General features: G+C 38.3%; 2 protein-coding genes across 5 annotated transcripts; one reads left to right on the forward strand and one right to left on the reverse strand.

Annotated features, from left to right (window-relative positions):
- Positions 1–15,704: 15,704 nt before the first annotated feature.
- LOC116317440 (arrestin domain-containing protein 3-like) lies at positions 15,705–18,661 on the reverse strand. Its single transcript, XM_031736207.2, has 6 exons — positions 18,371–18,661; positions 17,829–17,886; positions 17,582–17,729; positions 17,176–17,272; positions 16,833–17,089; positions 15,705–16,685 (listed from the first exon to the last, which is right to left on the reverse strand). Exons 1-6 carry the CDS (start codon positions 18,612–18,614, stop codon positions 16,287–16,289), a joined length of 1,203 nt encoding a protein of 400 aa, XP_031592067.2. The 5' UTR covers positions 18,615–18,661; the 3' UTR covers positions 15,705–16,286.
- A 14-nt stretch (positions 18,662–18,675) lies between these two features.
- On the forward strand, positions 18,676–25,147 carry LOC116317441. 4 transcript variants are annotated; one of them, XR_005615145.1, is made up of 11 exons: positions 18,676–18,731; positions 19,248–19,317; positions 21,675–21,760; positions 22,100–22,240; positions 22,376–22,514; positions 22,632–22,773; positions 22,878–22,971; positions 23,118–23,217; positions 23,335–23,591; positions 23,683–23,927; positions 24,016–25,147. XR_005615145.1 is itself a non-coding variant. In XM_031736210.2 (10 exons), exons 6-10 carry the CDS (start codon positions 22,906–22,908, stop codon positions 24,089–24,091), a joined length of 744 nt encoding a protein of 247 aa, XP_031592070.1. In that variant the 5' UTR covers positions 18,705–19,317; positions 21,675–21,760; positions 22,100–22,240; positions 22,376–22,514; positions 22,632–22,773; positions 22,878–22,905; the 3' UTR covers positions 24,092–25,147. The 4 variants fall into 4 exon arrangements, 3 of the variants coding, with proteins under 3 accessions (XP_031592070.1, XP_039476973.1, XP_039476972.1); XM_031736210.2 differs by having other exon boundaries at positions 18,705–19,317; XM_039621039.1 differs by having other exon boundaries at positions 18,705–19,317; positions 22,632–22,747; positions 22,842–22,971.
- The last annotated feature ends 756 nt before the right edge of the window (positions 25,148–25,903 follow it).

The following is a 25,903-nucleotide window of genomic DNA, read 5'->3' on the forward strand; positions in this document are numbered from 1 at the left end:
TTTAAGTGTTACACCAATTAAGTATTTTTTCACTTTGAAATATCTCTGTTTCGAAGTGAACATCATCAGGAAATCTCCTACTTCTTCTGTCCATTTTACCTTTGCGTCTCCTTTGGCTTTTACAGTCAGGCCAATAATGCTGACATTTGTTGCCAGTGTGAAACTAACTGTGCCCACTATAGTATCTCCTTCAGAATAACTACCATCTTCATTAGTCGTTTCAAAAGTCAAATGAAAGTCCTTTATCAAAGACATTTCTGAGATGAGTGAGAGGCGATGTGTTTCTCATCACAGATAAAATGATTTAAGGGGCATGACAGGAGGCTCCGCCTAAAAATTAACATCATGACATCTGATTTGACCACAACTTACATTAATTTGAGCTGCAACCTCATTTTGACTAAAACGTGTCACCGTTGAGATGTAAAAACATCGGGCCTGCTATGTTTGGGTGAAGAAGAAAAAATCTGGGTGAGACAAAGATCAGAGGTTTAGAGCACCTGTCACTGGTAACCCACAGGTTGCTTGTTTCAGACCCTGTTTAGATAAAGGTATCTGTAAGACACTGTGTTTGTACAGTATATAATCACTGGCAAACGGATAATTGTAACATAACTCAATAACTTTCTAATTTTCCTATCTTCTAGCTTACATGTAAATATAATTTCTCCAAAGAAAGAAAAGAAATCCATTAAAGTGACTATTACATAAAACAGTTCATTTACATATTTTGCCTGCTTACTCAATAAAATACACAAAAAAGGTTATAAATGAAATTTCAACACCATAATGCACACCTAAAGGAGAAGTTCACTGCAGGGGCTGACTGTCCTGATCCCCAGTTAAAAATTGCACAGATGAGGTAAAGTGTGTTTTTTATTTAATTACATTTTTCCCTCAGTGTAACCATGTAAACTTGTGGCTTGGTTGCTGTTCTGAACTAAACTGAACAAGTTAGATGAACACCTTTCTGAGAAACAGCTGTATATGTTATGAGAAAAAAAGAGGGGAGCCCTAAACGCATCTAAATGCCGAAACATAAACGTTAAGTTCATAAGAAACTGCACAACTACACTACTCAAATCTATGAAGCAATGCTGTAGCCCAGGTGACTGCCAATGACTGCTTGGATCAAGAAAAGGCTTTAAAAAAAAGAAATAAAGACTGGATCAGAGAATGAAGCTTAAACCAAAGGACTGAAACACTGCAAAAGAATCTCTGTAGGAAAATCTTTTCATTATTTCTCTCATTGTTTGTTCTGTCCGTTTGTGTGTTGCTGGAACTCCACTGACATCAAGAGGTGAAAACTGTGCTAAATAACATGATTTAGTTCACAGCTCAGTTTCTTCCAGAAACTTTAAGTCACTACTTGGGTGATAATCTCTGACCACTTTGTGTGGGGTTCTGACCAGACCCATCTATGAAATGAAATGAGGCCCATACTAAAACTTTCTTTGAATTAAACACGTTTGGTCCATGATTGGTCAGATTAATCTTATTGTACCACCAAAACGTTTAATATAAAAACATCATCATTTCTGTATGCAGCTTTGAGTTCCTTTGTGTAACAACAGCTGAAAGGCTGCTAGTAGACATCTAGCAAGGAGTGCTTGATGTACCACCTCATGATTCTACTTCATCACTGGCTCAGCACTTAGCAAATCATACACAAACAATCAACCTTCTTGTCACTTAACTCTGTTAAGAAATTTAAACTGGCTTCTGTTTTCCGAATGGGAATGTCATTACCATCATTACCTTGTTTGACAGCTGCTTTTCCTTGCTGTGCTTAGCCCCCTCTCTTTCTGTGCTGCGTATCTTCTTCACTGGTGTTTACTGGGGTACTGTGTGTATTTATATTGTATTGCTACCTCCACATGATTCTTTAATCAGTCACCGACCTTTCAGTGTGTCAGTTCTCCTAATAAGTCCAATTCTGGAGAAAAGTTCAGTTGCTTTCACGAACCCAAATAACAGTCTCCTTCCCCTTACTGAATCACCACACATAAGCAAATAAACTAGCCCTAATATTTGCGTACATTTACTTGGCTATCAGTATTGCCTGCAAGAAATCAAAATGGATTCTAGTGCTTTTCTTTCTTAAGACTGAGTACAATAGCTCATTGGATGCTTCCCCATCCAATTCAAAGTCTGTTGATGATGGCATGCTCCTTCCTGTTAGTACCCATGCATCTTATTTCTCCCACCTCCCTTTATGCCACATGTAAAAAGAAGGAAGAGTGAAAAGGAGAAGAAAGTGGGAGGTCCTTTTCTATCGGGCAGAAAGTAGCTAAGAGATAGGAATGGTAGCCAAGGAGTACAAAAACACAGTGCAGTTAAGAACATTTGGTTTATTTACAATAAAACAAGCAATAAAAGAAGCACATGCATTTAAAAGACAAAAATAAGTAAAACCAAGCTGGCAGTCCAACCTTATCTCAGTTGAATCAGTCTTTCCACTTTTTTGTCTCACTGGGAAAGCTCCAACTCCTCCACATCCACATCCAACATGACCAACCCAATCTTTTTGCCATTGTTTAATAATTTCTTTCCATGCTTTCCTTTTCCCTCTGACTTTGATCTGATTATCTATTTTTTTTTATTAACAGATTTCTTTGTTACTTCATCTGCTGTTACTTTGCCAGGTTCAGCTTCTGCAGTCATTCATTCTGATGGTGATAAGGTTCTTCTACAAACAAACAAACAAAAACGGTAAAGCAGCAGGGCCTGGATGTTGTACTGAAGGGGATGTGAAATCTGGACTTGAAAAACACTGTGATAGTTTACATGTCAGTTTTGGGATTAGCCTCTGACCACTTTGTGTATCAATTTGTTGGGCCAGGTCTACCTAAAGAGGGCAGTGGAACTTTCTGTAATTAAACATGCTGATTACTGTTTACATTTACCCCTGAAAGACACAATATAACAACATCTTAATTTCTGATGCAGATTTGAGTTCCTTTGTGTAACAATAGCAGGAAGGCTGCCAATTGACCTCCAACAAGATGGGGACTTGCCCAAGATTCTGCCTTATCGTAACTCAGCACCCACCAAACACAAAACACACATAAAATATAAAAACATGCAACTATAAAACCAAACTAAGAAAACACTCAGAATAAAATATTAAACTAGCTTCCACCCTGTTACACATATAGTATTCCTTTTGTTATACCCACCCAATCTTGTTGCCATTGTTTAATAATTTCTTTCCATGCTTTCCTTTTCCCTCTGACTTTGATCTGATTATCGATTTTTTTTTATTAGCAGATTTCTTTTTTACTTTATATGCTGTTACTTTGCCAGGTTCAGCTTCTGCAGTCATTCATTCTAATGGTGATAAGGTTCTTCTACCTGCAAAACAAAACAAAACAAAACAAAACGGTAAAGCAGTAGGACCTGGATGTTGTACTGAAGGGGATGTGAAATCTGGACTTGAAAAACACTGTGACAGTTTACATGTCAGTTTTGGGATTAGCCTCTGACCACTTTGTGTAGCAATTTGTTGGGCCAGGTCTACCTAAAGAGGGCAGTGGAACTTTCTGTAATTAAACACGCTGATTACTGTTTTCATTCCCCCCGAAAGACACATTATAAAAACATCTTAATTTCTGATAAGCTTTGAGTTCTTTTGTGTAACAATAGCAGGAAGGCTGGCAATTGACTTCCAACAAGATGGGGACTTGCCCAAGATTCTGCCTTATTGTAACTCAGCACCCACCAAACACACACACACACAGTTGGTGACCAGCCTTCTTGTCTCCTTTACTACCCTGTTAAACTGTGACTTTTGAAGTGTCACTTGCTGTTAATATTTGGCTTATTCATTTATTAAATCCTGTACAGCTTCTAAAGTGTTTCATTTTGATACTGGTAAATAGACATATAACATGCATAAGTTCAATAAGGAAGATCTATAGTAACCCTCATCCTCACTGTGCATCTGTCATTGCACAAAGCAGAACCACCTCCTCCCCATCACCAACTGTCGACTCGTCACTCAGGCTCCATTCAAGCCTCCATCTTCATTTTAACTATGAGCATCTTCCTGCCCCAATCTCTATCATCACTGGGATTCCATTCTGCTTTGATGGGCCATCGGAGTCTAACCGCCAAATACCTCAGACTGAATTCTGTACATCAATAAATCATGTTCAAATCCTTCTAATGATCTCTCCTTATTGAAATGGAGGTTGCTCCCCCAGCAGAAAAGCTGGTAGAGTAATAAGACTTGGATGTTGCACTGAGGGTGATGTGAATGCTGGATTTGAAATGAAAACCCCTGCGGCACCTCATGACCACTAGTTATAATTGCCACTTGCTATATTATGTGCTGAGTGGGATCTGGGGTGGGGTAGCACCTGGCTCACTGGGTCCAGGATCTAATTCAGTGTTGTAGACAGGAGAAGAGAAATCACTGCAGCTTGTGGTCTCAGTTGTCCCACATGGGTTAGGCCCCACAGTCTCACCAGGCTGAATGGCTGCAAATCTGGAAGGAACAATGACCAGTGGAAACACCACCTGTGGGTCAGAAGCAAAACTAATATCCAGAGACACCTGGGAAACAGTCAGAAATTCAGAAAAAGTGTAAAGAATGGTTAATTCCTCTTATATTTAAGACATATTTAAGACACACATTTTCCGTGTAGCTTATTTATCGACAAATGTTTACAAACAATTTCATTTCAGAGAGAATGTTATATAACCAGTTGTTTCATACCTTTATGTAATATTCAACTGAGATGATTTCACAGTTATGGATAGAGAAGATGGCATCATCAGGAATCTTGAACTGGCAGGAGACAGTTCGCTCTGAGTTTGGACTGATAGTGCCCCCGACCTCTTTGAATAGATTTGTAAATAACTTCTCACTATTAGAATTGCTGCGGTAGACTGCTTTTTGTTCAAGTTTGATTTTGGGCCTCGTGTTTTTGGAAGAGGAGTTGCAGATTTTGGCAACAACAGATATAGTTTCACCTGTCAAAATCAAATCAGAACATTAAACTGCATTTTTAAATCTATCAGCATTCGCTGTGCAACGTGAAGTTACTTTACCTGGAGTGCAAACATTCCTGTCAATGGTAGCAGACATTTGGACCCATCCCTGGGAGAGCCCACCTATGTTTTTACTCACTGTACCAGATTGTGGACATTATGACAGACCACATAGACAAACATGTTTACGATTTAATGCATGTGACTTTTAATGTGACCTTTAATATTGAACACTTTTCACTTAGCAGTCACAAAGCACTTTCCAAATATCACATTTATAGCACGTATCAGTGCAGTGCTTACCATCTGTTCCCAAAACTGTTGAAAGGTCTTGGAAATGAAGTTGATCTTTTTTTTAACTTTAGAAGGCCACCAACAGCTCAGGGATATTTTTGCTTCACACAGGTACACAATTTTTCCATCTACCCCCTTGAGGGATGAAGGCATGCTCCTGTAAAACAGAAGAGTGGGGAATTCATATATTTGCAAAAGCAAATGATTAAATGTTAATGAATATTAAATTTCCACTTACTCCTCTGGGATTTTGAGCCCAAACTTAAAAGTGTGGACCCCTTTGGGAAGTAAAGTCCCTGCAGGAAAAAGTTAAACACTTCTACAAATGTCAGCTTCTTCACAGAACTACGGTGGTATATTTACACTTTACTGCTGATCACTAATATTTACATACATATTCTTTAAATGTAGTGTTTTCTTTATATCTGCTACACTATTTAAGTCTTTCATTCTTCCAACTTTTCTTTTTGTATGACTGCTTCTCAGTGCAATGCCAGTAACTACAAAAAACAAGTTCACCCTTACATACAGTTCATATTTTATCCTTTCACAGTATTTAAGATTTAACAGATCAATTTAAAATCTATAAATAGCCTGTCTGACATTGTAAATGGATGATTAATTCTTAAAGTTTCAGAGAGGAGGGACAGTGCTTTTTTTATGCTTCACAGCACTCACACATTTGCTGTCACAGAATATCGTGTCATGTGTTATGTAAGACATGAAATTATAACAGCCATAATGATTTAAAAAGTCGATTTAAATATGTTCATTTTTAGATTATCTCTCAGTGTTGGTACTTATGACTCATTACACTAACAGTTTCCCTTTTTGTAATACACTAACTCTTTTTCACGTCCAATATAAAGCATGATTATTAAACATGATCACATGTTTGTGTGTCCCTCCGCCACCCTTTTAAGTGACTCTTAAAGATGGGGAGACTTGTACTTTCCCTCACTGACAGTGGAAGACTATTCCAGAAGCTCACTCCCTGATATGACAGAGCATTTTGTGAAAAGGTGGTCCGTCTAAATGTCAATTCACAAACACCTCTGACAGTGGCTTGAGTCAGTTGAGACCTGGCAACACTGCTAGACTTTTGTTTAATAAAATCAGACCATGTATAACTTTGTATGTTAGACAGGCAGATTTAAATAATTTGAAATTAGTAAAATTTAGAAACTTGTATTTACCTAAAATTTGACAATGGTGATATGAAAAAGGTTTCTTATCTAATATTTTCAATGGTCTTTTGTAGCATACATTCATACATTCATATGGCACTTTATTCTTTACATTTCATCTTCCTCACATCCATGGCCAATTTAGAATAACCAGTCGTCCTAACGCATATGTCTTTGGGAGAAAGACAAAGTTTAACCCACTCAAAGGATTCTGGATGAGTCAAACATGCACGTTCTGCACTATTTCATAATACTCTTACTATTTCAGTGTTTGGAGATTTCCCTGTGACCCTTGAAAGAGCAGTGTATCTGTCTCTGTGGGAAACTGGTAAAATGTGGTGTGAACAGAGATAGTTGTCTTGACACTGTCAAGGATTCGCTTTGAAGTCCATTACAACAGTCCCGTTAGAAAATGTATACGGACATGACACATATACTTTGACACTTCAAGATGACCTAAAATTCAATTTTCCTGGTGGTTTTAAATCCATCTAAATAGATACAATTGAAATTTGACCCAGAACTCGATATTTTTAACTTTATAATACAGCCCGCGATTATCAGTGTAACTGCTGTGTAATTAAATGGAACTTCATTTTATTTACATACAAATACTTAATTGCAGCTACACAAGAATAACTGGGTAACAAGTCTGATTTTTACAAGACACAAAGAAATAAATATGCTGTAAATATGCTGTAAGTAAATGTAAGTAATTTTAGGTACAGCATAATTTTCTGGTAATTTAGCAGAAAAAAGTACGGTGTTCTTTTTGGGGCACGGGCTGTATTATGGAATGGCTTAACCTTGCCTAACCTCTGGATATTTTACAGGAGACACACATTATACATAACTACTACATAACTCATTTTTATGATGGAATGTGTAAATGCCTGATAGTTTTGTGGAATTCCTCTATTTACTTATACTTTTTCATTATTATGTTATTTAATATTCATTATGCTGTTGTAATTGATGGATTTTCTAATATTCAATAGCCTTTTTTTTACTACTCTGTACTATTTTTGTCCAAAGTCAAAATGGGTCAAACCTAAAAAGGATGCAAGGTTTAATCAGTTTTAATTACTTTTTATTGCTTGAACTGCCATCATATCTCACTTTATTTATTAGAACCTCTTACCTTTAGCATTGTTTTCCAGTAAGTGTTCCTTCACTTTGAAATATCTCTTTTTCGAAGTGAACGTTATCTCGAACGCTCCTACTCCTTCTGTTCATTTTGTCTTTGCGTCTCCTTTGGCTTTTACAGTCAGGCTCTTAACTCTGACGTTTGTTGTTAGTCTGAAACTAACTGTGCCCACTATAGTATCTCCTTCAGAATAACTACCGTCTTCATTAGTCGTTTCCAAAGTCAAATGAACGTCTTTTATCAAAGACATTTCCAAGATGAGTCAAATGTGTTTCTCATCACTGATAAACTAATTTAAGGTGCATGACAGGAGGCTCTGCCTAAAAATTAATATCATGACATTTGATTTGACCCAATAACAAAATTTCCGAGACATTTATTACAACATTAATGTTAACTGCAACCTCATTTTGACTAAAATGTGTCACCCATGAGCTGGGTAAACATCTGCTATGGTTGGGTGAGGAAAAAAAATCTGTTTGGGTAACTTCAGTGAGGTGAAGATCAGAGAGCACTTGTCAATGTTAACCTACAGGTTGCTTGTAATCCCTGTTTAGATAAAGGTGACTCCAAGGTGCTGTATTTGTATAGTATATAATCACTGACAAACAAATAAACATAACATGACTCAATAACCTTGTAATTTTCCCATCTTCTACTTTACATGTAAATATAGTGTCTCCAGAGAGAGGAAAGATATAAAATGAAAGTTGTTAAGTCAAATTGTTGAATGTGTCATTGTGTTTCTTAAATTTGTGTAGTCTAAGTTCAAGCAGTAGGATCAAAGCCATTCCTTTGATCCTGACCACCTCTCCAGCCAATTTGGTGCTGGGGGAGGCTGACGTGGGTTTTATTGTAGATACATCCTATCTGAAAGATCTGTTTCTTGTGTTGTAAGCTTCCTGCTTTTATGATCCTTTTGGTGAGCAGGAGGTCACACAAACGCAACACACACACACACACACACACACACACACACACACACACACACACACACACACACACACACACACACACACACACATTCTCACATGCATGCACACACACACACAGTGCCTTGTCTTAGAACCATTGGGGGGGTTTACGTTGGGAGGTGCTTGTGTTGTGTTGTATTGTGAGGTGTATTGTAACTGTCATGTCAATAAAAAGGCTACGAGGACAGCTACTCTTTGAAGGATTTGGGCTAGAGACAGGTGATGAGCATTAAGCTCCACCGCCTGGTTCTGACCAAACCTCTCCCTTGTTAGCGTGTTAAAGACCGGTTGAAGATGTTCTGTTATGTCTTGGGTTCTTCATGAGGAATAAGTCTCTAAACTAGCGGGGCATGTGGAAACACAGACCCAACAAAATTCCTTATTACATAACAGCTTATTAACACTAACTTCATAAAAAAATACATCTCAAATCTATGAAGCCATGCTGTAGCCCAGGTGACTGCCAATGACTGCTTGGATCATCAAAAGACTTTAAAAAAAGAAATAAAGACTGGATCAGAGAATGAAGCTTAAACCAAAGGACTAAAACACTGCAAAAGAATCTCTGTAGGAAAATCTTTTCATTATTTCTCTCATTGTTTGTTCTGTCCATTTGTGTGTTGCTGGAACTCCACTGACATCAAGAGGTGAAAACTGCGCTCAGTAACATGATTTAGTTCACAGCTCAGTTTCTTCCAGAAACTTTAAGTCACTACTTGGGTGATAATCTCTGACCACTTTGTGTGGGGTTCTGACCAGACCCATCTATGAAATGAAATGAGGCCCATACTAAAACTTTCTTTGAATTAAACACGTTTGGTCCATGATTGGTCAGATTAATCTTATTGTACCACCAAAACGTTTAATATAAAAACATCATCATTTCTGTATGCAGCTTTGAGTTCCTTTGTGTAACAACAGCTGAAAGGCTGCTAGTAGACATCTAGCAAGGAGTGCTTGATGTACCACCTCATGATTCTACTTCATCACTGGCTCAGCACTTAGCAAATCATACACAAACAATCAACCTTCTTGTCACTTAACTCTGTTAAGAAATTTAAACTGGCTTCTGTTTTCCAAATGGGAATGTCCTTTCCCATTCGGCCTTTCACTCTGTCAGTTCTCCTAATAAGTCCAATTCTGGAGAAAAGTTTGGTTGCTTTCAAGAACCTAAATAACAGTCTCCTTCCCCTTACTGAGTCATCACACATGAGCAAATACTAGTTTATTTGCCCTAATATTTGCGTACATTTACTTCCATGCCATTTTGCTTCACAGTATTGCCTGCAAGAAATCACAATGGATTCTACTGCTTTTCTTCATTAACACTGAGTACAGTAGCCCATTAGCCCACACAGGATGCATCCTCATCCAATTTATAGTCTGCTGATGATGGCATGCTTCACTCTATTAGTACCGACATCTGTGTTCAGAGGCCTCTGGACACATTTTCATGTGTCATTACTACTGTTATATTAGTCTGACAACCTTGTTTAACCAATGCAGCTTTCATAGTTCTGACATAATACAAGAAGTGCGGCTGCTTTGTGGTTTATTGACACCTGCAGACCTATTTTCTCTGAAAACAAGGCAAAAGTCACAACCACTTAATCACATCATGGTTAAGTGAACTGTGCTTCATGTAAGAAAGACTTGTGTGTGACACATATCTGCACCGTTGTCTGGCATTCAGGATGAAAACAGCTCATGTAACTCTAGTGTTAAAAAACTTAGCCTTTTTGTGATGACAGTATGTAACAAAGTACAGAACAGCATCTTTTTTGAGTGCTTTATTTGAGGATTCGCTTTTGGATTTAGTATGTAAGACAAACATAAAATGTTATTGTCACGGCTGGGGCAGCAGTCGTGTGGTGTAGTGAGAAAAGGATCCAAAATGCAGATACTGTCTGGGGTGCGAGTGAGTGTTTTTTTGTAATGAAAGTAAAGTACAAAAACAGAAAATAAGGAACAGGGAGCAACTAAAGCCTAAACTGGGAAAACTAATGGACAAACCTGAAAACATAAGGACACGGAGAGACACGCAGGGAAGACACGGAGAAAAGAGAGCAGAGAAACGTGGGGAATACCAAATTACACAGACGAACCGACGACGAGCAGAGGCAAACTCACACGATAAATACACACCAGGTAATGAGGAAATGACACACAGGGGTGGACACAGCTAAAACTAATGGACATAAAGAGACACAGACCTTCAAAGTAAAACAGGAAATTCACGGAATGTTTTACAAACACAAACTCAGAGACACGAACAGAACACCGGGAGAAGACACAGATAGGGATAACAGAAACACAAAACACAAGACCCAGACCCTAAGAACTAATACAAAATCAGAAGAAACTAGAAAATAATAACAATAAACTCAAAACGCTGGGTCACCGACCCACGACCATGACAGTTATTGTCACGGTTAGCGCTGGCCAACCATGGGGATGTGGGGAAAGGAGGACCCAAATGCTGGACTCTTTGATGCAACAGTGCGTTTATTTACAGTGCATGGAAAATAACAATAAATCCCCAGTGCGTTCCCGACTCCCGTGACATGTCCTCTTCCCAGTGTTAGTGTTCCTTGTCTCCACTCCTCAGTGTCTGAGCACCCCGTGCTTGCTGCCCTCTCGTCTCCACACTCTCTTAGAGAAAAACAAAGAGGCAGCCATCAGAGACACCACAATCCAGCAGACTAACCTTAACTAACTGGCCAAGAGACTAACGTGAAGTCACACAATGATCCAGCGTCGGAGAAAGCTCCACCAAGTAAGTAAGTAAGTAGCTCCTCCGATGAGGCTTGATCAGCTGCAGGTGTGTGATGGTCTTCAGGTGTGGCCAACCACCTGGCAGGGCTACACCCACCAGGCCTGAAGGTGCCTGTAAACAGGTGCTCCCAGATACACCTGCATCCACACACACACACACATATACCTGCAAGCAGGGAGAACGAGGGACAGCAACACCAAAAACACACATAATATAATACAAGTCCATAACTGCTCAGGGACCCTGGGTCGCTCAGATCCAGGTCCCTGACAGGTATTGTATATACAAGTGGTGAAAAGTAACTTGCTGTCTTATATTCATCACAATTTAATTCAGCTCTTGTAAATTTCAGTGGGAATTATACTTTATGCTTCTGTAAATTTAAATGAAAGCTTTGTTATTTACAAAATGTGAAAAAATCATTATTTCTTTATTTTAATTAAACTGTACCATGCTTTATACAAGCAGATAAAAAAAATAATGTGTCACTTATTATGTACTCCACTCTTCTTCACATGATTACTACTTTTCAAGATACTGCCTAAGGGAAGAATGTGTAATGTAAACAGAATTGGTCCGAGCACAGACTCCTGTGGAACTACACAATTATGTCTTCAACAATTGGCGTTTAAGAAAAAGAGTACAATTTAACAGTATTTTGGCAATGTTTAATAATCATTTTCAAGATTCTGATGGATTGAGCATTATTTTTGTTTTTTGTTTGTTTAAAAATTCAGGCTGTCTCTTTGGGCCTAGTACAGAATATGCTTTCACTGCCCAAAATATGTCAGTAATGGTCTGACCTCATATAAACGTCCTAACCAAGATAAAGAGAGAGCAACACATCTCCACAAAAACAGCTGCACCAGGTGGTGTGGTTGAACTTTAATTCATGTATTTATTTTCTAAATAACAGATGGTATAGGTATATGTGTGATTTGGCTGGTTCTGAAATCATACCACCATGTGTTTGTATGTCTGACCGGCCTAAGAAACATAAAGCTTGTGACCACAGGTGAGAATGGAGACATAAATCAACCGGTATATCCGGAGCCTTTCTTTTACACTCAGCTCTCTCTTCTCTTTGATCTCTGCTCGCCTCTCTCCTCATTCTTGAACAAGAACCTGAGATACTTAAACTCCTCCACTTGGGGCAGTAACTCGTCCCTGTGGGCACTCCACCCTTCTTTGGCTGAGGACCATGACTTCAGACTTGGAAGTGCTGATCCTTATTCCTGCCGCTTCATACTTGGCTGCAAACCACTCCAGTCCGAGCTGGAGGCCACCACCTGATAAACAGAGCCACCTCATCAATGAAAAACCGAGACAAGATTCCGAGACTGCGAGATTCTGGAATGCCTTCCACCATTTGTCTATGGCTAGAAATTCTGTCCATAAAAATTATGAACAGAATCAGTGCCAAAGAGCAGCCCTGGCGGAGTCCAGTGACACTGGCAACAAGTACAACTTATTGTTGGCTATTCAGACCAAACTTTTGCAAATGTTGCATGAGGATCGTATGGCCCATAGCAACAGGCCAGATTCTGGTCTAGACTTGGTCCAGTGTTCTGTGACCTGAACGAAAACTCCTTTGTTCCTCCTGAATCCGAGGTCTGACTGACGGATGGACTCTCTTTTCCAGCACCCTGGCATAGACTTTCCCGGGGAGGCTTAGGAGTGTGATCTCCCTATAGTTTGAGCACACTCTCCAGTCCCCCTCCTTGAAGATGGGAACCACCATCCCGGTCTGCCGATGCAGAGGTACTGCCCTTGATCTCCACACAATATTGTAGAGGTGTGTCAACGAAGACAGCCCTATGACATCCAGAGCCTTCAGAAACTCAGGGCGAACTTCACCCATCCTAGCGGCCCTGCCACCAAGGAGTTGTTTAATTGCCTCAGTGACCTCACCCCGGTGATGGAGAAGTCATCCCCCTGTCCCCAGACTCTGCTTCCTCTACGCAAGACGTCTCAGTGGGATTAAGGAAGTCCTTAAAATATTCCTTTCACCGCCCCACAATATTCTCAGTCAAAGTCAGCAGCGTTCCACCCGCACCATACACAGTGCAGGTAGAACACAACATTCCCCTCCTGAGTCACCAGAATATCTTCTCTCCTCTCTGAACTTCTCCCACACCCAAGTTTTTGCTTCAGCCACTGCCCAAGCCATGTTCTACTTGGTTTGTCAGTACCTATCAACCACCACCACAGAAGGCACCAACGAACTAGCAGCTGCAACTCAGTGCAGCCTCTTTAGCAACAAAGGTGCTGAACGTGGTCCATTTGGACTTAATGTCCCAAGTCTCCCTCAGAATGCTATCAAAGCTGTATTTGATGTGGGAGTTGAAGGTCTTGCAGATAGGGGCCTCTACTTAGCATTCCCAGAGCACCCTCACTATACATTTAGGCACCCAGGTCTGTCCAGCATCTTCCCTTGCCACCTGATCCTATTCACCACCAGGTGATGATCAGTTGACAACTCAGCACCTTCCTTCACCCGAGGTTTTGGAGCCCAAGCCGTGCTTTGAGGTGAGCATGATTATATCTAGTCGGTACTTCGCAACCTCATGCACTAGCTCAGGCTCCTTCCCCACCAGAGAGGTGACATTCCATCTCCCAATTGCTAGTCTTCAAAGCCAGGGATTGGTCCACAAGGGTCTCCACTGTTATCCACCCAACACACACAATGCATCCAACCCTACAGCACCTCCTGCGTGTAGTGGCCCTACAAGATGGTGGGCCCATGTCCCTTTTTCAGGCTGTGCCTGGCTGGGCACCCTGCCCATGTCTGGCTCCAGGGCAGCAGTAACCCTATTCCGGGTTTATTTGGTAAAATGGTAAATGGCCTGTATTTATATAGCGCTTTTCTGGTCCCTAAGGACCCCAAAGCGCTTTACATATCCAGTCATTCACCCATTCACACACATTCACACACTGGTGATGGCAAGCTACGTTGTAGCCACAGCCACCCTGGGGCGCACTGACAGAGGCGAGGCTGCCGGACACTGGCGCCACCGGGCCCTCTGACCACCACCAGTAGGCAACAGTGTCTTGCCCAAGGACACAACGACCGAGACTGTCCGAGCCAGGGCTTGAACCGGTAACCTTCCGATTACAAGGCGAACTCCCAACTCTTGAGACACGATATTTGTGATTCAGCGACAGAAATCAGCTCTCAAAACAGCTTTACGGTTACATTAAAAAGATAGCCTTGTCAAAAAAGATGCCATAGATAGGAAATGGCCACTTACCGTAAGTTTAGTGCCAGCCAATATTCTAGTGCCCATAATTTTCCACACAAGTCCAAGCCTTCTTTTTTTTTTTTTACATCTATGTATTTCTGGCACTAAATAAACTGAAAATAAATTAAGTAAACGTAGAAAATCCTGATACAAGGCAATTTACGATGAGCTGATGGGTTCCATATATGCCAAGTAATGGCATATATGGAACCGGGAAGGGGCTTATCAATATGGGTATGAAGAAAACATGACTGGACGTAAGCATTTGGTGTTTATGTTTTTTGTTTTGTTTTTTTCTATACCCAGCTGTGCAGAAATCTAAATGTCACACACAGATCTCAGCTTAGTACAGAAAACCACTTTTTAATAAAGCAACCTTATTCTGTATGAATACCATACTTCACATATTGCTCAAGAATAGCTTTTTCAGTTATTTTGTACATATAAATTAATGCTTCACTATTTTATCACCAGCAAAACGTTATTTTATCTATTTTATTTTATTTTATTTTATTTTATTTTATTTTATTTTATTTATTTATTTTTGCAATTGTATCTTAATTTAACCCAGCATAATAAAGTAAAAAAATTAATTGATTCATGTGAACTATGGTGTGAAGTTCCATGCAGCTGCTGGTTTACATGTTAATGAGTACAAATAAAAGGAGTAGCCCAAACTCAAGTTTAGCAACACTGTATCCCTCTTGTAGTCGCTGATCTCTACTGCTCCATAAGATAACTGGCCCTTTCTCCTTCTTTCTGTGTAATAATCAAACAGTGACATTTTAATAATTAATTAGTCTTTCAAAATGTATAATTACCTCCCGCTGTACTTATACTACTTCACTTCACTCTGTATACAATTGAACATTTTTTAGATAAATTAAAAGTGCTCTAGCATTTAACTATAGGAACATTTCAGGAATAACAAGACATTTTTAGTTACTAAAAACCCAAAATTCTCATGTGACAGGTGGTTACAAATTTATAATATATAATTCTACAAGATAATTAGTGGGTAACATAGCACAAGAGTAAGTCGGACCCTACAATAATACATACAGTGAATTATTGGTGAGACACAAGAAGTATACAGAAAGTCAATTTTATGTATTTAGGTCATTTACAACAGGAGTCAACCAAAAGCACTTTCCAGACAAATATATTTACATTCCAGGTTTCCAAAAATCAAGTTTTAAAATAAAAAAATAGATAAACAACATGATTAAAAAAGAAGCAAAGTTTACAATGATGATTATAAAAGCTTTTTTCTTTTAAAAAAAAGTATAAAACCTTTGGGATACATTTGTAACAGAAGAAAAAAAAATATAATAAATGAATGAAATAAAAATACATATACATACATATGCTTTATCAGAGGTGATTGACCACTGCAGCTTAGCTATAAACAAGAGCACTCATACCTACTGATCACTTTTGCAGGGATCTGTCTGACAAAACATTCCACAGGAAAAAACATCACTTTTGCACATGAATTTGAATTGCTTTGTGCTCTAGTTTCAGCACCCAGCAAAGCCACACACAGGCGGTAACAAACTTTTGTGTCTCACTTCTGATTTTCAGAACTTTCACTACCCTGTTTAACATGTACGTGGCACTCATTGTTAATTTTTAGCTTATTCACTTAATCCAGTTTGGCTTCCACAGTCACTAATTCTGATGCTGGTAAATGGAAGTAAATAATGGAGATGGTTCTCCTTGCAGAATACCTGGTTGCTGCACTGAATTCACTGTGGAAGCTGAAGCTGGGATTCCCAGTGAAGTGGCACCTTGAGGCAACTGGTTATAATTGCCACTTTTTATGTCATGATCCTGAGGGGGATTGGGGGTGGGGGATTGACAAGCGCCTGACCCTGTAGGTACAGGATCAAATCCAATGGGCAAAGCAGGAGAAGACGAGTTGTTATAACTTGTGGCTTTGGCTGCCCCAGCCTCCCCCACAGATTGTCCTACAGCCTCATCAGGCCAAATGGGAGCAAGTCTGGAGGGAAGGATGACCAGTGGAAATGTCACTTCTGGGTCAAAGGCAAAACTAATGTCCAGATACACCTGGGAAACATTTAAGTAAAGATTATTATCCATTATAAAGTTGTAAAGATACTGAGTTAAGACACATATTTCCTGTTGCTTATTTACCCAGGATAATTTACAAATAAGCAGTTTCATTATTGACATCACTATGAAATTGTTTCATACCGTGACATAATATTCAACTGAGATAACATCACAGTTCTGGAGCGTGGGGGCAACATCACCAGGAATCTTCATTTTGCAGGACACAGTTTGCTCTGAGTTTGGACTGATGATGTCCCCGACCATTTTGCAGAGAGTCTTGAAGGTAGGATTAGTATGTTCCTTGCAGCTGTACACTATTTTCTGTTGAAGTTTGAATTTGGGCCTCATTTCCTTGGAAGATGAGTTGCGTATTTTGGCAACAAGAGATAAAGTTTCTCCTGTCAAAAACAAATCATAGCAATAAACTTTTTTTTTTTTTTTTAAATCTATCAACATTTGTTTTTTCATGTTGCAGATATTTTACCTGGAGAACAAACCCCTCTATTAATAGTAGCAGACATTTGGACCTGTCCCTTGGAGAGACCACCCATGTTTTTACTCACAGAACCAGATTGCGGACACTACAATAGAACATACAGATAAACATTTTTCAGCTTAATTTTTCAACTTAATTTTCAACTTAATTCCTCATATGACCGAAATGCAGAAGAAACTGCTTCCTTTTTTGTAAGCTTTAGACCAGATCCAGGTAAAACATCATAAACACAGAACTCCCTGTGTTACAACTGGTGACTGTTGCTGACGCATATTAAACCGTAAGAGAAAATTCATGTTTTTAAATCATATAAGATTGTGTCTTAAATATTTTTCATTTAGCATTTACAACACACGCTCTAAATATTTATAACATATATCAAGGCGGTGTTTACCATCATTTGGGCAGTGTATGGAATAGACTTGGACATAAACTTGATCTCTTTTTGTGCATCAGAGGACCAATGCCAGCTCCTAGATATCTTTGCTTCCAACATGTAGGAAATGCTTCCATTTTTACTCTGGAAGGATGAAGGCATGTCACTGTAGCAAAAAAAAAGAAAAAAAGAAAAAAAAAGGCGGGGATTGTATTAAAATAACGTCATAACTGTGTAAAAGGAAACTGAAGACTTCTCCACTTACCAGTCTGGAAGTTTAAATGCGAAGAATAAACTGTTGACCCCTTGGGGAAGTACAGTGCCTGCAAGACAAGTTTGATTAACTCTTCCTAAAAAGACCTTTAAGATTTCAGCCCCGTCAAAGAGCAAGAGTGATATATTTACAATTTACTGCTTATCATTTATTTCACATCGTCAAAATGTAGTTTACTTTATGTCTGGTACACTGATTAATTGCTTAATTCTTCCTATTGTCCAGCACTTTTGTATGACCCATTTCACTCCTTTAATAGATATAGATTTGATACTTCTTAACTATCTGCCAACAACTACAAAACACAATTAACTTAAATGAAAAACATTTTATGCACACCTTTTAAAAACTATCATAAACAACTCTTATTAAATTTAAGATTTCTTTAAAAATCGTATTATTTCCACATTGTTTTTACCATTGTTAACTTTACACATTGTCCCCTGCTTCACTCTAAAGCTTCAAAATTCCCATCCCACACATTTAATTTCAAAACAACTCTGTCCGAGTTTAAAATGAGTAAAACTTCCTACCTTGAGGATTTTTTTCAACTATATAGCTCTTCACTTTGAAATATCTCCATCGTGAAATGTATTTTGTGTTGCCCTCTGACCACTGTGCCACAGCGTCTCCTTTGGCTTTCAGAGAAACGCTCTTGACTTTGACGTCTTTTGTCAGTCTGAAAATCACTGCGCCTACAATAATATCTCCCGGAGAGAAAGTATTATCTTCGTTGGTCGCTATGTAAATCACATTCAAGTCCTTTATCGGAGACATTTTAGATCTGAGTGAAATGCGATGCGTTTCCCGTCACTAATAAAGGGATCTGAGTGGTGTGCAGGAAGCTCCTCCCTGTGAGCGACCGTGAATTCGGACTCTAGCCGACACCAAAGGGTTTGGGATATTTATTACATTCATATATGATAATCGGCATAATGAATAACTTGATGAAGTTATCATGATTTAAGCAGTTACGGTGAATGAATGCTGATGAATACTAACTCGGTTCACTCACATTCCTGTAATCCATATAATTCTCATTTAATTTTTTGGGGGGGGAAACAGTTAAAGAGTAGTGAGTAAAACTTTCTAATTTTGTCATCCTTCCATTAAATTGTAGCCAAATTGCATCTCTTCCGGTTGTTTCTGTTGTTCTGTTGTTTGGCTACTTATTCCACAAAAGTGGAGAAGAAGGTTATAACTGACAAAAGTTTACAGCAGACTCTGTGGCTTGCAAGTCAAGCAAGTCAAGCAAACCCCTCATTTGCAAATGTCAAGCAAGCCACATTTGCAAATGAGGGGAAACACGTTTGTTACACCCATAAAATCAGCAGGTTATATATCTGTGTGTGGTTTCATTTATTTATCTATTTCCTTTCTTCTTCTGGTTTTTACTTTTTACAATCATAGGATGATGTATGCCTGTGTGTGGGTTGGTTGTTGCTCTGAAGTCATACTCCTTCTTGTACCTCTGACCACGGTAAGAAACTTTGTGGTGGGAAACTTTGAGGATGTAGGCTGCTCATGCCATGAGATTTTAGAAACTGTTCTTGTTTCGTTTCCCGTGTTAGTTTTTTTTAACCCTTTTTTTCAAGTGGCTGAACAGGCTTTTATGAAGTGTAGCACCACCAAAACCTGTGCACAACTCAGTGATCTCCTTTCGATACACTTCTCTTAAGTTGAAGTAAAAATGTTTGTTAGACCTACTGTAAAACTGGAAGCAGTTTGTTCGCACTAACCAAAACAACTACCATCTTCATTTCATGCGGGCCCCCTGGCGCCAGCTGGATGCAAAAGCTGACGGGAATAACAGTTCCCCCTTAGATAACAAGACTGTTTGTTATGACTCTCTTTCCCCTCATTTAAGGCCACCCGCGTCGACCGAAGATTGTTGACTTTTGCCTAACCGAGTGAAGGCACACTTTCTCTCGACTGAACACGGAACACACACACACACGCGCGCGCGCGTACACATACGCATGTACACTGACACATTCCTACCCCCCCCCACCTCCAAACGCCTTCGAGGCTTATGTCTTCTATGTTGTGAGATGTGATGATTCATGTGCTATGTGCTGAGTTTTTGTTTCTGTTCTCAAACTGATCTCCCTGTTGGAGCTCAGTCTTGGGGGAATTCCTCGTCTTTCCTCATGTTGTGCATTTTTTATGGTTGTGTGGTCGACCGGCCAGTGCTACCTACACAGTAAATTTCCCAGTGTTAAATCAGCAGTGTTAAAGTGTATTTACTCTAATAGAGTCATTATAACGACAGCTGGAGCAAAACGCCTCCCAGTGTTGGTGATAATTCCCGGAGTTAAAAGAGGCAGTGTCAATACTCTAGAAAGCTCCTCCCACCACAGACTCCTTTTCAAACAGAGAGGATTTTTCACCACGCCATTTTCTTCAAGTTAGTGTCTATGGAACCCCAGGACTGCCATAATGAATTAATTAAATACACCATTAAATAATTAATTAAATGTGGCAATGATTAATTAAAATTGGAATTAATTAATTAAATAAATAGTTATGACACATGTAATTAATTAATTATTGACACATTTAATTAATTATTTATGTATTTCACATTTTAATTAATTATTGACACATTTAATTAATTATTTAATGATATATTTAATTAATTATTTATGTATTTCACATTTTAATTAATTATTGACACATTTTATTAATCAATTATTGAAACATTTAAATAATTATTTATGTATTTCACATTTTAATTAATTATTGACACATTTCATAAATTATTTAATGGTGTATTTAATTAATTCATTATGGCAGTCCTGGTGTTCCATACGTTACACGGTAAGTTTTTCATATTCACTTATTAAACCAACAATTTGACATTTTAAACACAAGTAGCATGCTAAAATAAGGTTACATTCATTTTGTCCATGTTTATTATATATTTCATTTTGTACCTGAAGCAAATGTGACACTGTCTGTATGCTAACTTAAGGTTGTTAATTAGTGTTGGCTAAGACTGTAAGGCTTGTTAATTTATTTCAGTGTGTAGTGGTGATTGTGTTGTGTTCTAGCATTTTTGAAATTCCATTAAATTAAACCCCCCATGTGTTGGGAGCTACATATTAACATTAGCTAGCTAACTAGCATTTTGGCTAACCTTGGTGCGCGGGCAATTAGCTTGTTATTGTTAGATTTTAAATTATGTAAGGCAATCATTAACTAATTAAAGTTTTACTAATGTTACATCTTTCACTTCTTTTTGGATACCTAGATATAGAGGTCGTTTTCAGTAAGGTTATTGTCTTATTTCAATTTTTGTCTTCATCGATTTTACAGTTACAGTGATTACATCCAGCAGGCAGTATAAGCTTGATAAAGTATCCAAAATATCCAGGATTCAGTTTGTAATGTTTTCTTTTAGTAGTTTGAACTTAAGATGACAGTGTTTGTATTTGTAGTGAGTTAAGATGATCTTAACTAATGATGGTATTGACACAAGTTACCTTTTTCCATTTTGGTTAGCAGACTGTTCAGTATGTTAAACTTAAGATGAACAAAATACTGACTCCCTAGTGCTAAGTTAGATCAGACAAACGGTAAAAGTACCAGTAATTATTTTAGTTTTGTATTGAGGAATATATTTCATGTAGGTGAAATACTCATTTAGTACAGGGCTTAAAAACTACAGCCAAAGGGCTGAAAACACCTTGTTACACTGAAAAAAGTAACATGCAGTGTAAGAAATAACACTGCAAGGCTGTTTTACTGGTATTTATGGGACTGTTTTACTATTCACATTTTCTGTTTACAGTAGTTCAATGAAGAGCACTGACTATAAGAAATTACTGTCTACAGGAAGCATGCTGCTTAAAGCAAAACTGGGAGGTGTGCAGAAATTTGCTAGAGTATCTGAGCCAAGCCTTGAGGAATTTTGATTGCCGGTAAGAAACCAACATTGTATAAAAAAGGTGTTCAAGGTGCTTTAAGTTCTTTTTGTTATTTAGGCTCTTCAAACTGCATTTTATAATTAATTGAAAATGATCTACGTTTTGGAATCATCTTAGCTATGAATGTATATTTAGTGGAAAAACTGTATAATGTGAGTGTCACTCCTTTTAATCTACCACTTATCAAGCATGTTACTGGTGCTTAATAATTTAGTTTTTATTTATCTGAGTCACTTTTGAAAAAGTATCTTGAAATGATCTTCATTTTAGGCTACAAAACATTAGATGTCATGTAATCTTTTTGTTTACTCAAACTTGTGTGCTTGTTTCCAGCATTTGCAAAGTTTGGTGTGCCAGCTGTAACAAAAGGAGTGAAAGTTTTTGATAGTTCAGGGACTGAGTTGGATGATGATGTATTTGAGGATATAGTAACAGATCCCTCAACTGGGGTACTAACCATCAAATATGAAAAAGGTTTGTTTGAGTGATATGTGTTTCACTGGATGTCATTTTTTTAGTATCATTATTACATTGTTTATTAAAAAGAGTTTATAAAATGTGTCTATGGAGGGACCATGTAAACCCATTTGTTTTGCTCCTGTTTTTGAGGTCTGGAAACAGCTGCTGCAGAAGTGTCTCCTGAGCAGTCCCAGTTATCATTGCCACATTCATCAGATTCACAGGATACGGTCATCCTTTCAGACAGCCCTTTAGGAAACGTCAGAAGCTGGATGTAGAAGATAAGCAAGTAAGAGTTAGCAGATTTCCACATTCTTCTAACAGTGTCATTTTTGTTTGTAGTTTAAGTGCTCTGAACTGCGGTGGTTATATCAACATGTAGAATGTTTTTTATTGTGTTTTCCAGTTGGTGGAATCGATTCTCACCAGCAAACCTGGTGGAGAATATATAATAAATGAATACAATCGGACCAAGTCCCTGGTGGATGAAACCAGAAGAAAAACATACTGGTCAACATACTGGTAGCTGACTTGACAGAAAAAAATGGGTAATTTATTTCTGGCCCTGTGATTTTACTATAATTTTCAAATTATTTTAAATCTCTATGAATTCCAGGGAAGCTGAGTAGTTCTTGTCCTTTTGATCTTCCAGTACATCACCACCACGACAGGTAAAAGAAATGTATGCCAGAGGAATTGTAACCTTTTTCCCTTACCTCAGTGGCCCGTACTCCAAAAATGGCTATGTAAGTAGCTCATAGTAATAACTGATACAACCAAAATCACGTTTAAACATTTTAAATCCTGCTAAAATGTATGTCCTTATCAACTGTTCATTGTTACATAACTTACTGATGAATAAACAAAATGTCTGTACATGTCACTCTCCAAGGAACATTATCATGATGGTGAGAGTGGCACTGGGTACTTGGCCTGGAGGATTAAAGCCATACAGAGATGCACTGCTAAAGGGAGGCCATTATCATCTGGAGGTAACATTTATAATTCAGTGGAAATACATAATACAGTTCCAAATTTTGGTTCTGTATTAATAATGGTTATCAAATGTTGTTATTAGTTTTGATAAAGCTGTGTTTCATATTGTCTAGCACCAGGAGATGGATCATCGGGTGAAGACCAGTGTGGTGGACCAACTGTCAGACGAGAGTTGCAGTTTGTTACAGAGAAGTTACTGAGTGAGGATGAGTGCAGGGAAGCAATCTCTCTGATGAACAATTCAGCTGATGAAGACACAGTCAAGAAGAAGATGTTGACATTTGTTTATCGACATAACATGGTCCTTGACCCCCTGCTGTCAAGCAACGTACTGTCTGTTTTTCCACGTTTCAAAGATATCAAAGGCTTGGTGAATATTTGTCATTACTTTGACAATGTAAACACACTTTAATATTTTGTAGATGGCAGATATAAGTCTCTATTCTCTATCTCTGTTACAGATTGAACAGGATTTTGTACTGATGTTTGGTGAGGATGTATCAGGCAGGTTGCTGGAGAGGTGGCCAACAACATTCAAAAGAAAGATTATCCAACAAGGCAGAAAGCTTCCTTCTACCAGTGACCTGAAAGAACTCTTGCTGGCAGCTGACTCACCTGAGGATGCCACTGAAGTTAATGCTGACATTGGTGACCAGGAAAGGTATCAACTTCTCAAGCAGAAAGGCGTCTTGTGGTCTTCAAGAAGGTTTGTGATTCTTTTCTATTTTTATGTTATGAATTACCAATTTAAGAAACACTTGATTCTTATTGCCTGTCTGTATTTGTCTTTTCAGACTGAAACAAATATCCAAGAGCACCTTGATGCCATCACTACCAGCACTCAACCCTACCTCCTGGCTGTTGGGGTGAAAAAGAATGACATCCACCGGTTCTTCATTATTCTTGACAAGAATGCCATACCATGCAAGTCTACCTCTTCACTTGGTGCTTTTGATGAACTGTTTAAAGCACATTTTGTGTTTGGCACATCTTACAACACTATGCTTCACAACATGCACACGTTCATCCCAACCACAGGTTTTAGAAAACATTTAAATACCAAACACCTTAACTATTTTGACCAACAGGCTGACACTGATGTTAATCTACAGCCTGATGTGGCAGTTAAAGAAGTTAGCACTACAGGGGAGGTGATGTTAACTAATGTAGAAGAAACACCCACAACATGTGAAAAGTTGAAAAGGTCAAATAAGAGCACTTTGGATATGTGTGCCTCTGCTGTTGCACAGCTCAGGGCAGCTGGATTAAGCCAATCTACTGTGAATAGTTTTGTCTCCTCAATGTGTGTGTGTTTTTTGAGATTCATACTCAGGCTAAAGATGCAGCCTTACAGATTGTACCTTCACAGTACACCACAAGTAAAAATAAATATAATAGTAATAAAATAAAGCATTGGGAGTCCTTTAGCCTGGAAAGATTAGCTTTAGGACCAGGAAAGATGGTGACACTTGGAGAGCTGGAAGAAGGTCCAGAAATTGCTTCGAGCTGTATTGTCTACCAGTTTGTTTTCAGCTAAGTGGATAAAACATCATGGTACAGAGTACCGCCTTGACTTTATCATCTGTAGTGTCTGAGATTCCGTTTTTTTGTAAGATCAAAAGTATTGTTGTGAAAGATGACATTGTATTGCTCTGCGGAAAACTGATGGAAACCCTGTGTTTTGATGACCATTATCATGCATTTAGGGTCAGAGTATATCCCAATATGGTGCTGAAGGTGTTGAACATAAATCAGCTGTGTTGCTTCTTCAAATGAAGTATGGCATTTCAGATTCCTCCCTGTATGTCGTTCCATATTGCCGTTTTATGCCGAACTAAATTCATTGTTTTAAAGTGTTTTATACACTACATGAGATTTTTTTTATATTTTGAGCCTGACATCAAAAAATAAAGCTGTTAAATGTAATATCTAGTTGTGGTTTTTGCTTACTTGTTTTATATGTAAAAGCATTATTAAAACCCAGGTTTTCATGCTGCAAAACAGTGAATTGAGTGTAAAGGTAACACTACAGGAAGAGTTTTAGTAACACTACTTGGTGTAAAATTAATTACAAATTTTACACTATGAGAGCTAATTTTTCACTATAGATTAGTGTATGAATAACACAGTATAGAGTAACATCAACTCCCATCAGAGTTCTTTGAACCCCCAGTGTTAATTTCAAGTAACTCAGTGTTAGAAATCAGTGGGATTTTACTCAAATAGAGTTAATTTATAGCCTGACCAGTCTCCCCAATGTTATGTTTGTGTATTGCATATATGGTCGGCAAGGTATCATCTACCTTAATTGCCCCTTTGGGATAAATAAAGTGTTTTTGTTTGTTTTTTTATTCTTTTTCATTATTATTATTATTATTTGGAAAAATAAACTGCACTGCCACCAAAGCCTCATATAAATCAATCAATTGATTTATATGAGGATTTGGACATGATAAACACGAACTAACTGTTCATTTTGCAGCATGGGGAGCTCTTCTTTATGTTTTTAAGCCGTGGAAACAGAAAGCAGTTGTGGTTTCCACAGCAGTTCCGCATGCAGCGTGGTGGGTGTGAACAGGAGCCAGCACTTTAAACAATTTTGTAGACTGTAGATTGTATCGCAAAATGGTGTGTGGATATGTGGTTTTTAACTGTGGTATACTTTTAATCACTCAGCCTGTT

This window comes from Oreochromis aureus, linkage group 12, assembly GCF_013358895.1.
Source record: "Oreochromis aureus strain Israel breed Guangdong linkage group 12, ZZ_aureus, whole genome shotgun sequence".
Lineage (NCBI taxonomy): Eukaryota > Metazoa > Chordata > Actinopteri > Cichliformes > Cichlidae > Oreochromis > Oreochromis aureus.

Excerpts from the sequence above, each read along its gene's own strand:
- LOC116317440 (XM_031736207.2), bottom strand. The coding sequence starts at position 18,614 with ATGTCTCCGATAAAGGACTTGAATGTGATTTACATAGCGACCAACGAA. Across the intron at positions 17,730-17,828 it reads GCATTTAAACTTCCAGACTG|TGACATGCCTTCATCCTTCC; the intron begins GTAAGTGGAGAA and ends TTTTTGCTACAG. Across the intron at positions 16,686-16,832 it reads CAGTTGAATATTATGTCACG|GTGTATCTGGACATTAGTTT; the intron begins GTATGAAACAAT and ends AATGTTTCCCAG.
- LOC116317441 (XM_039621038.1), top strand. The coding sequence starts at position 22,906 with ATGTATGCCAGAGGAATTGTAACCTTTTTCCCTTACCTCAGTGGCCCG. Across the intron at positions 22,972-23,117 it reads CGTACTCCAAAAATGGCTAT|GAACATTATCATGATGGTGA; the intron begins GTAAGTAGCTCA and ends TCACTCTCCAAG. Across the intron at positions 23,928-24,015 it reads GTCTTGTGGTCTTCAAGAAG|ACTGAAACAAATATCCAAGA; the intron begins GTTTGTGATTCT and ends TTGTCTTTTCAG.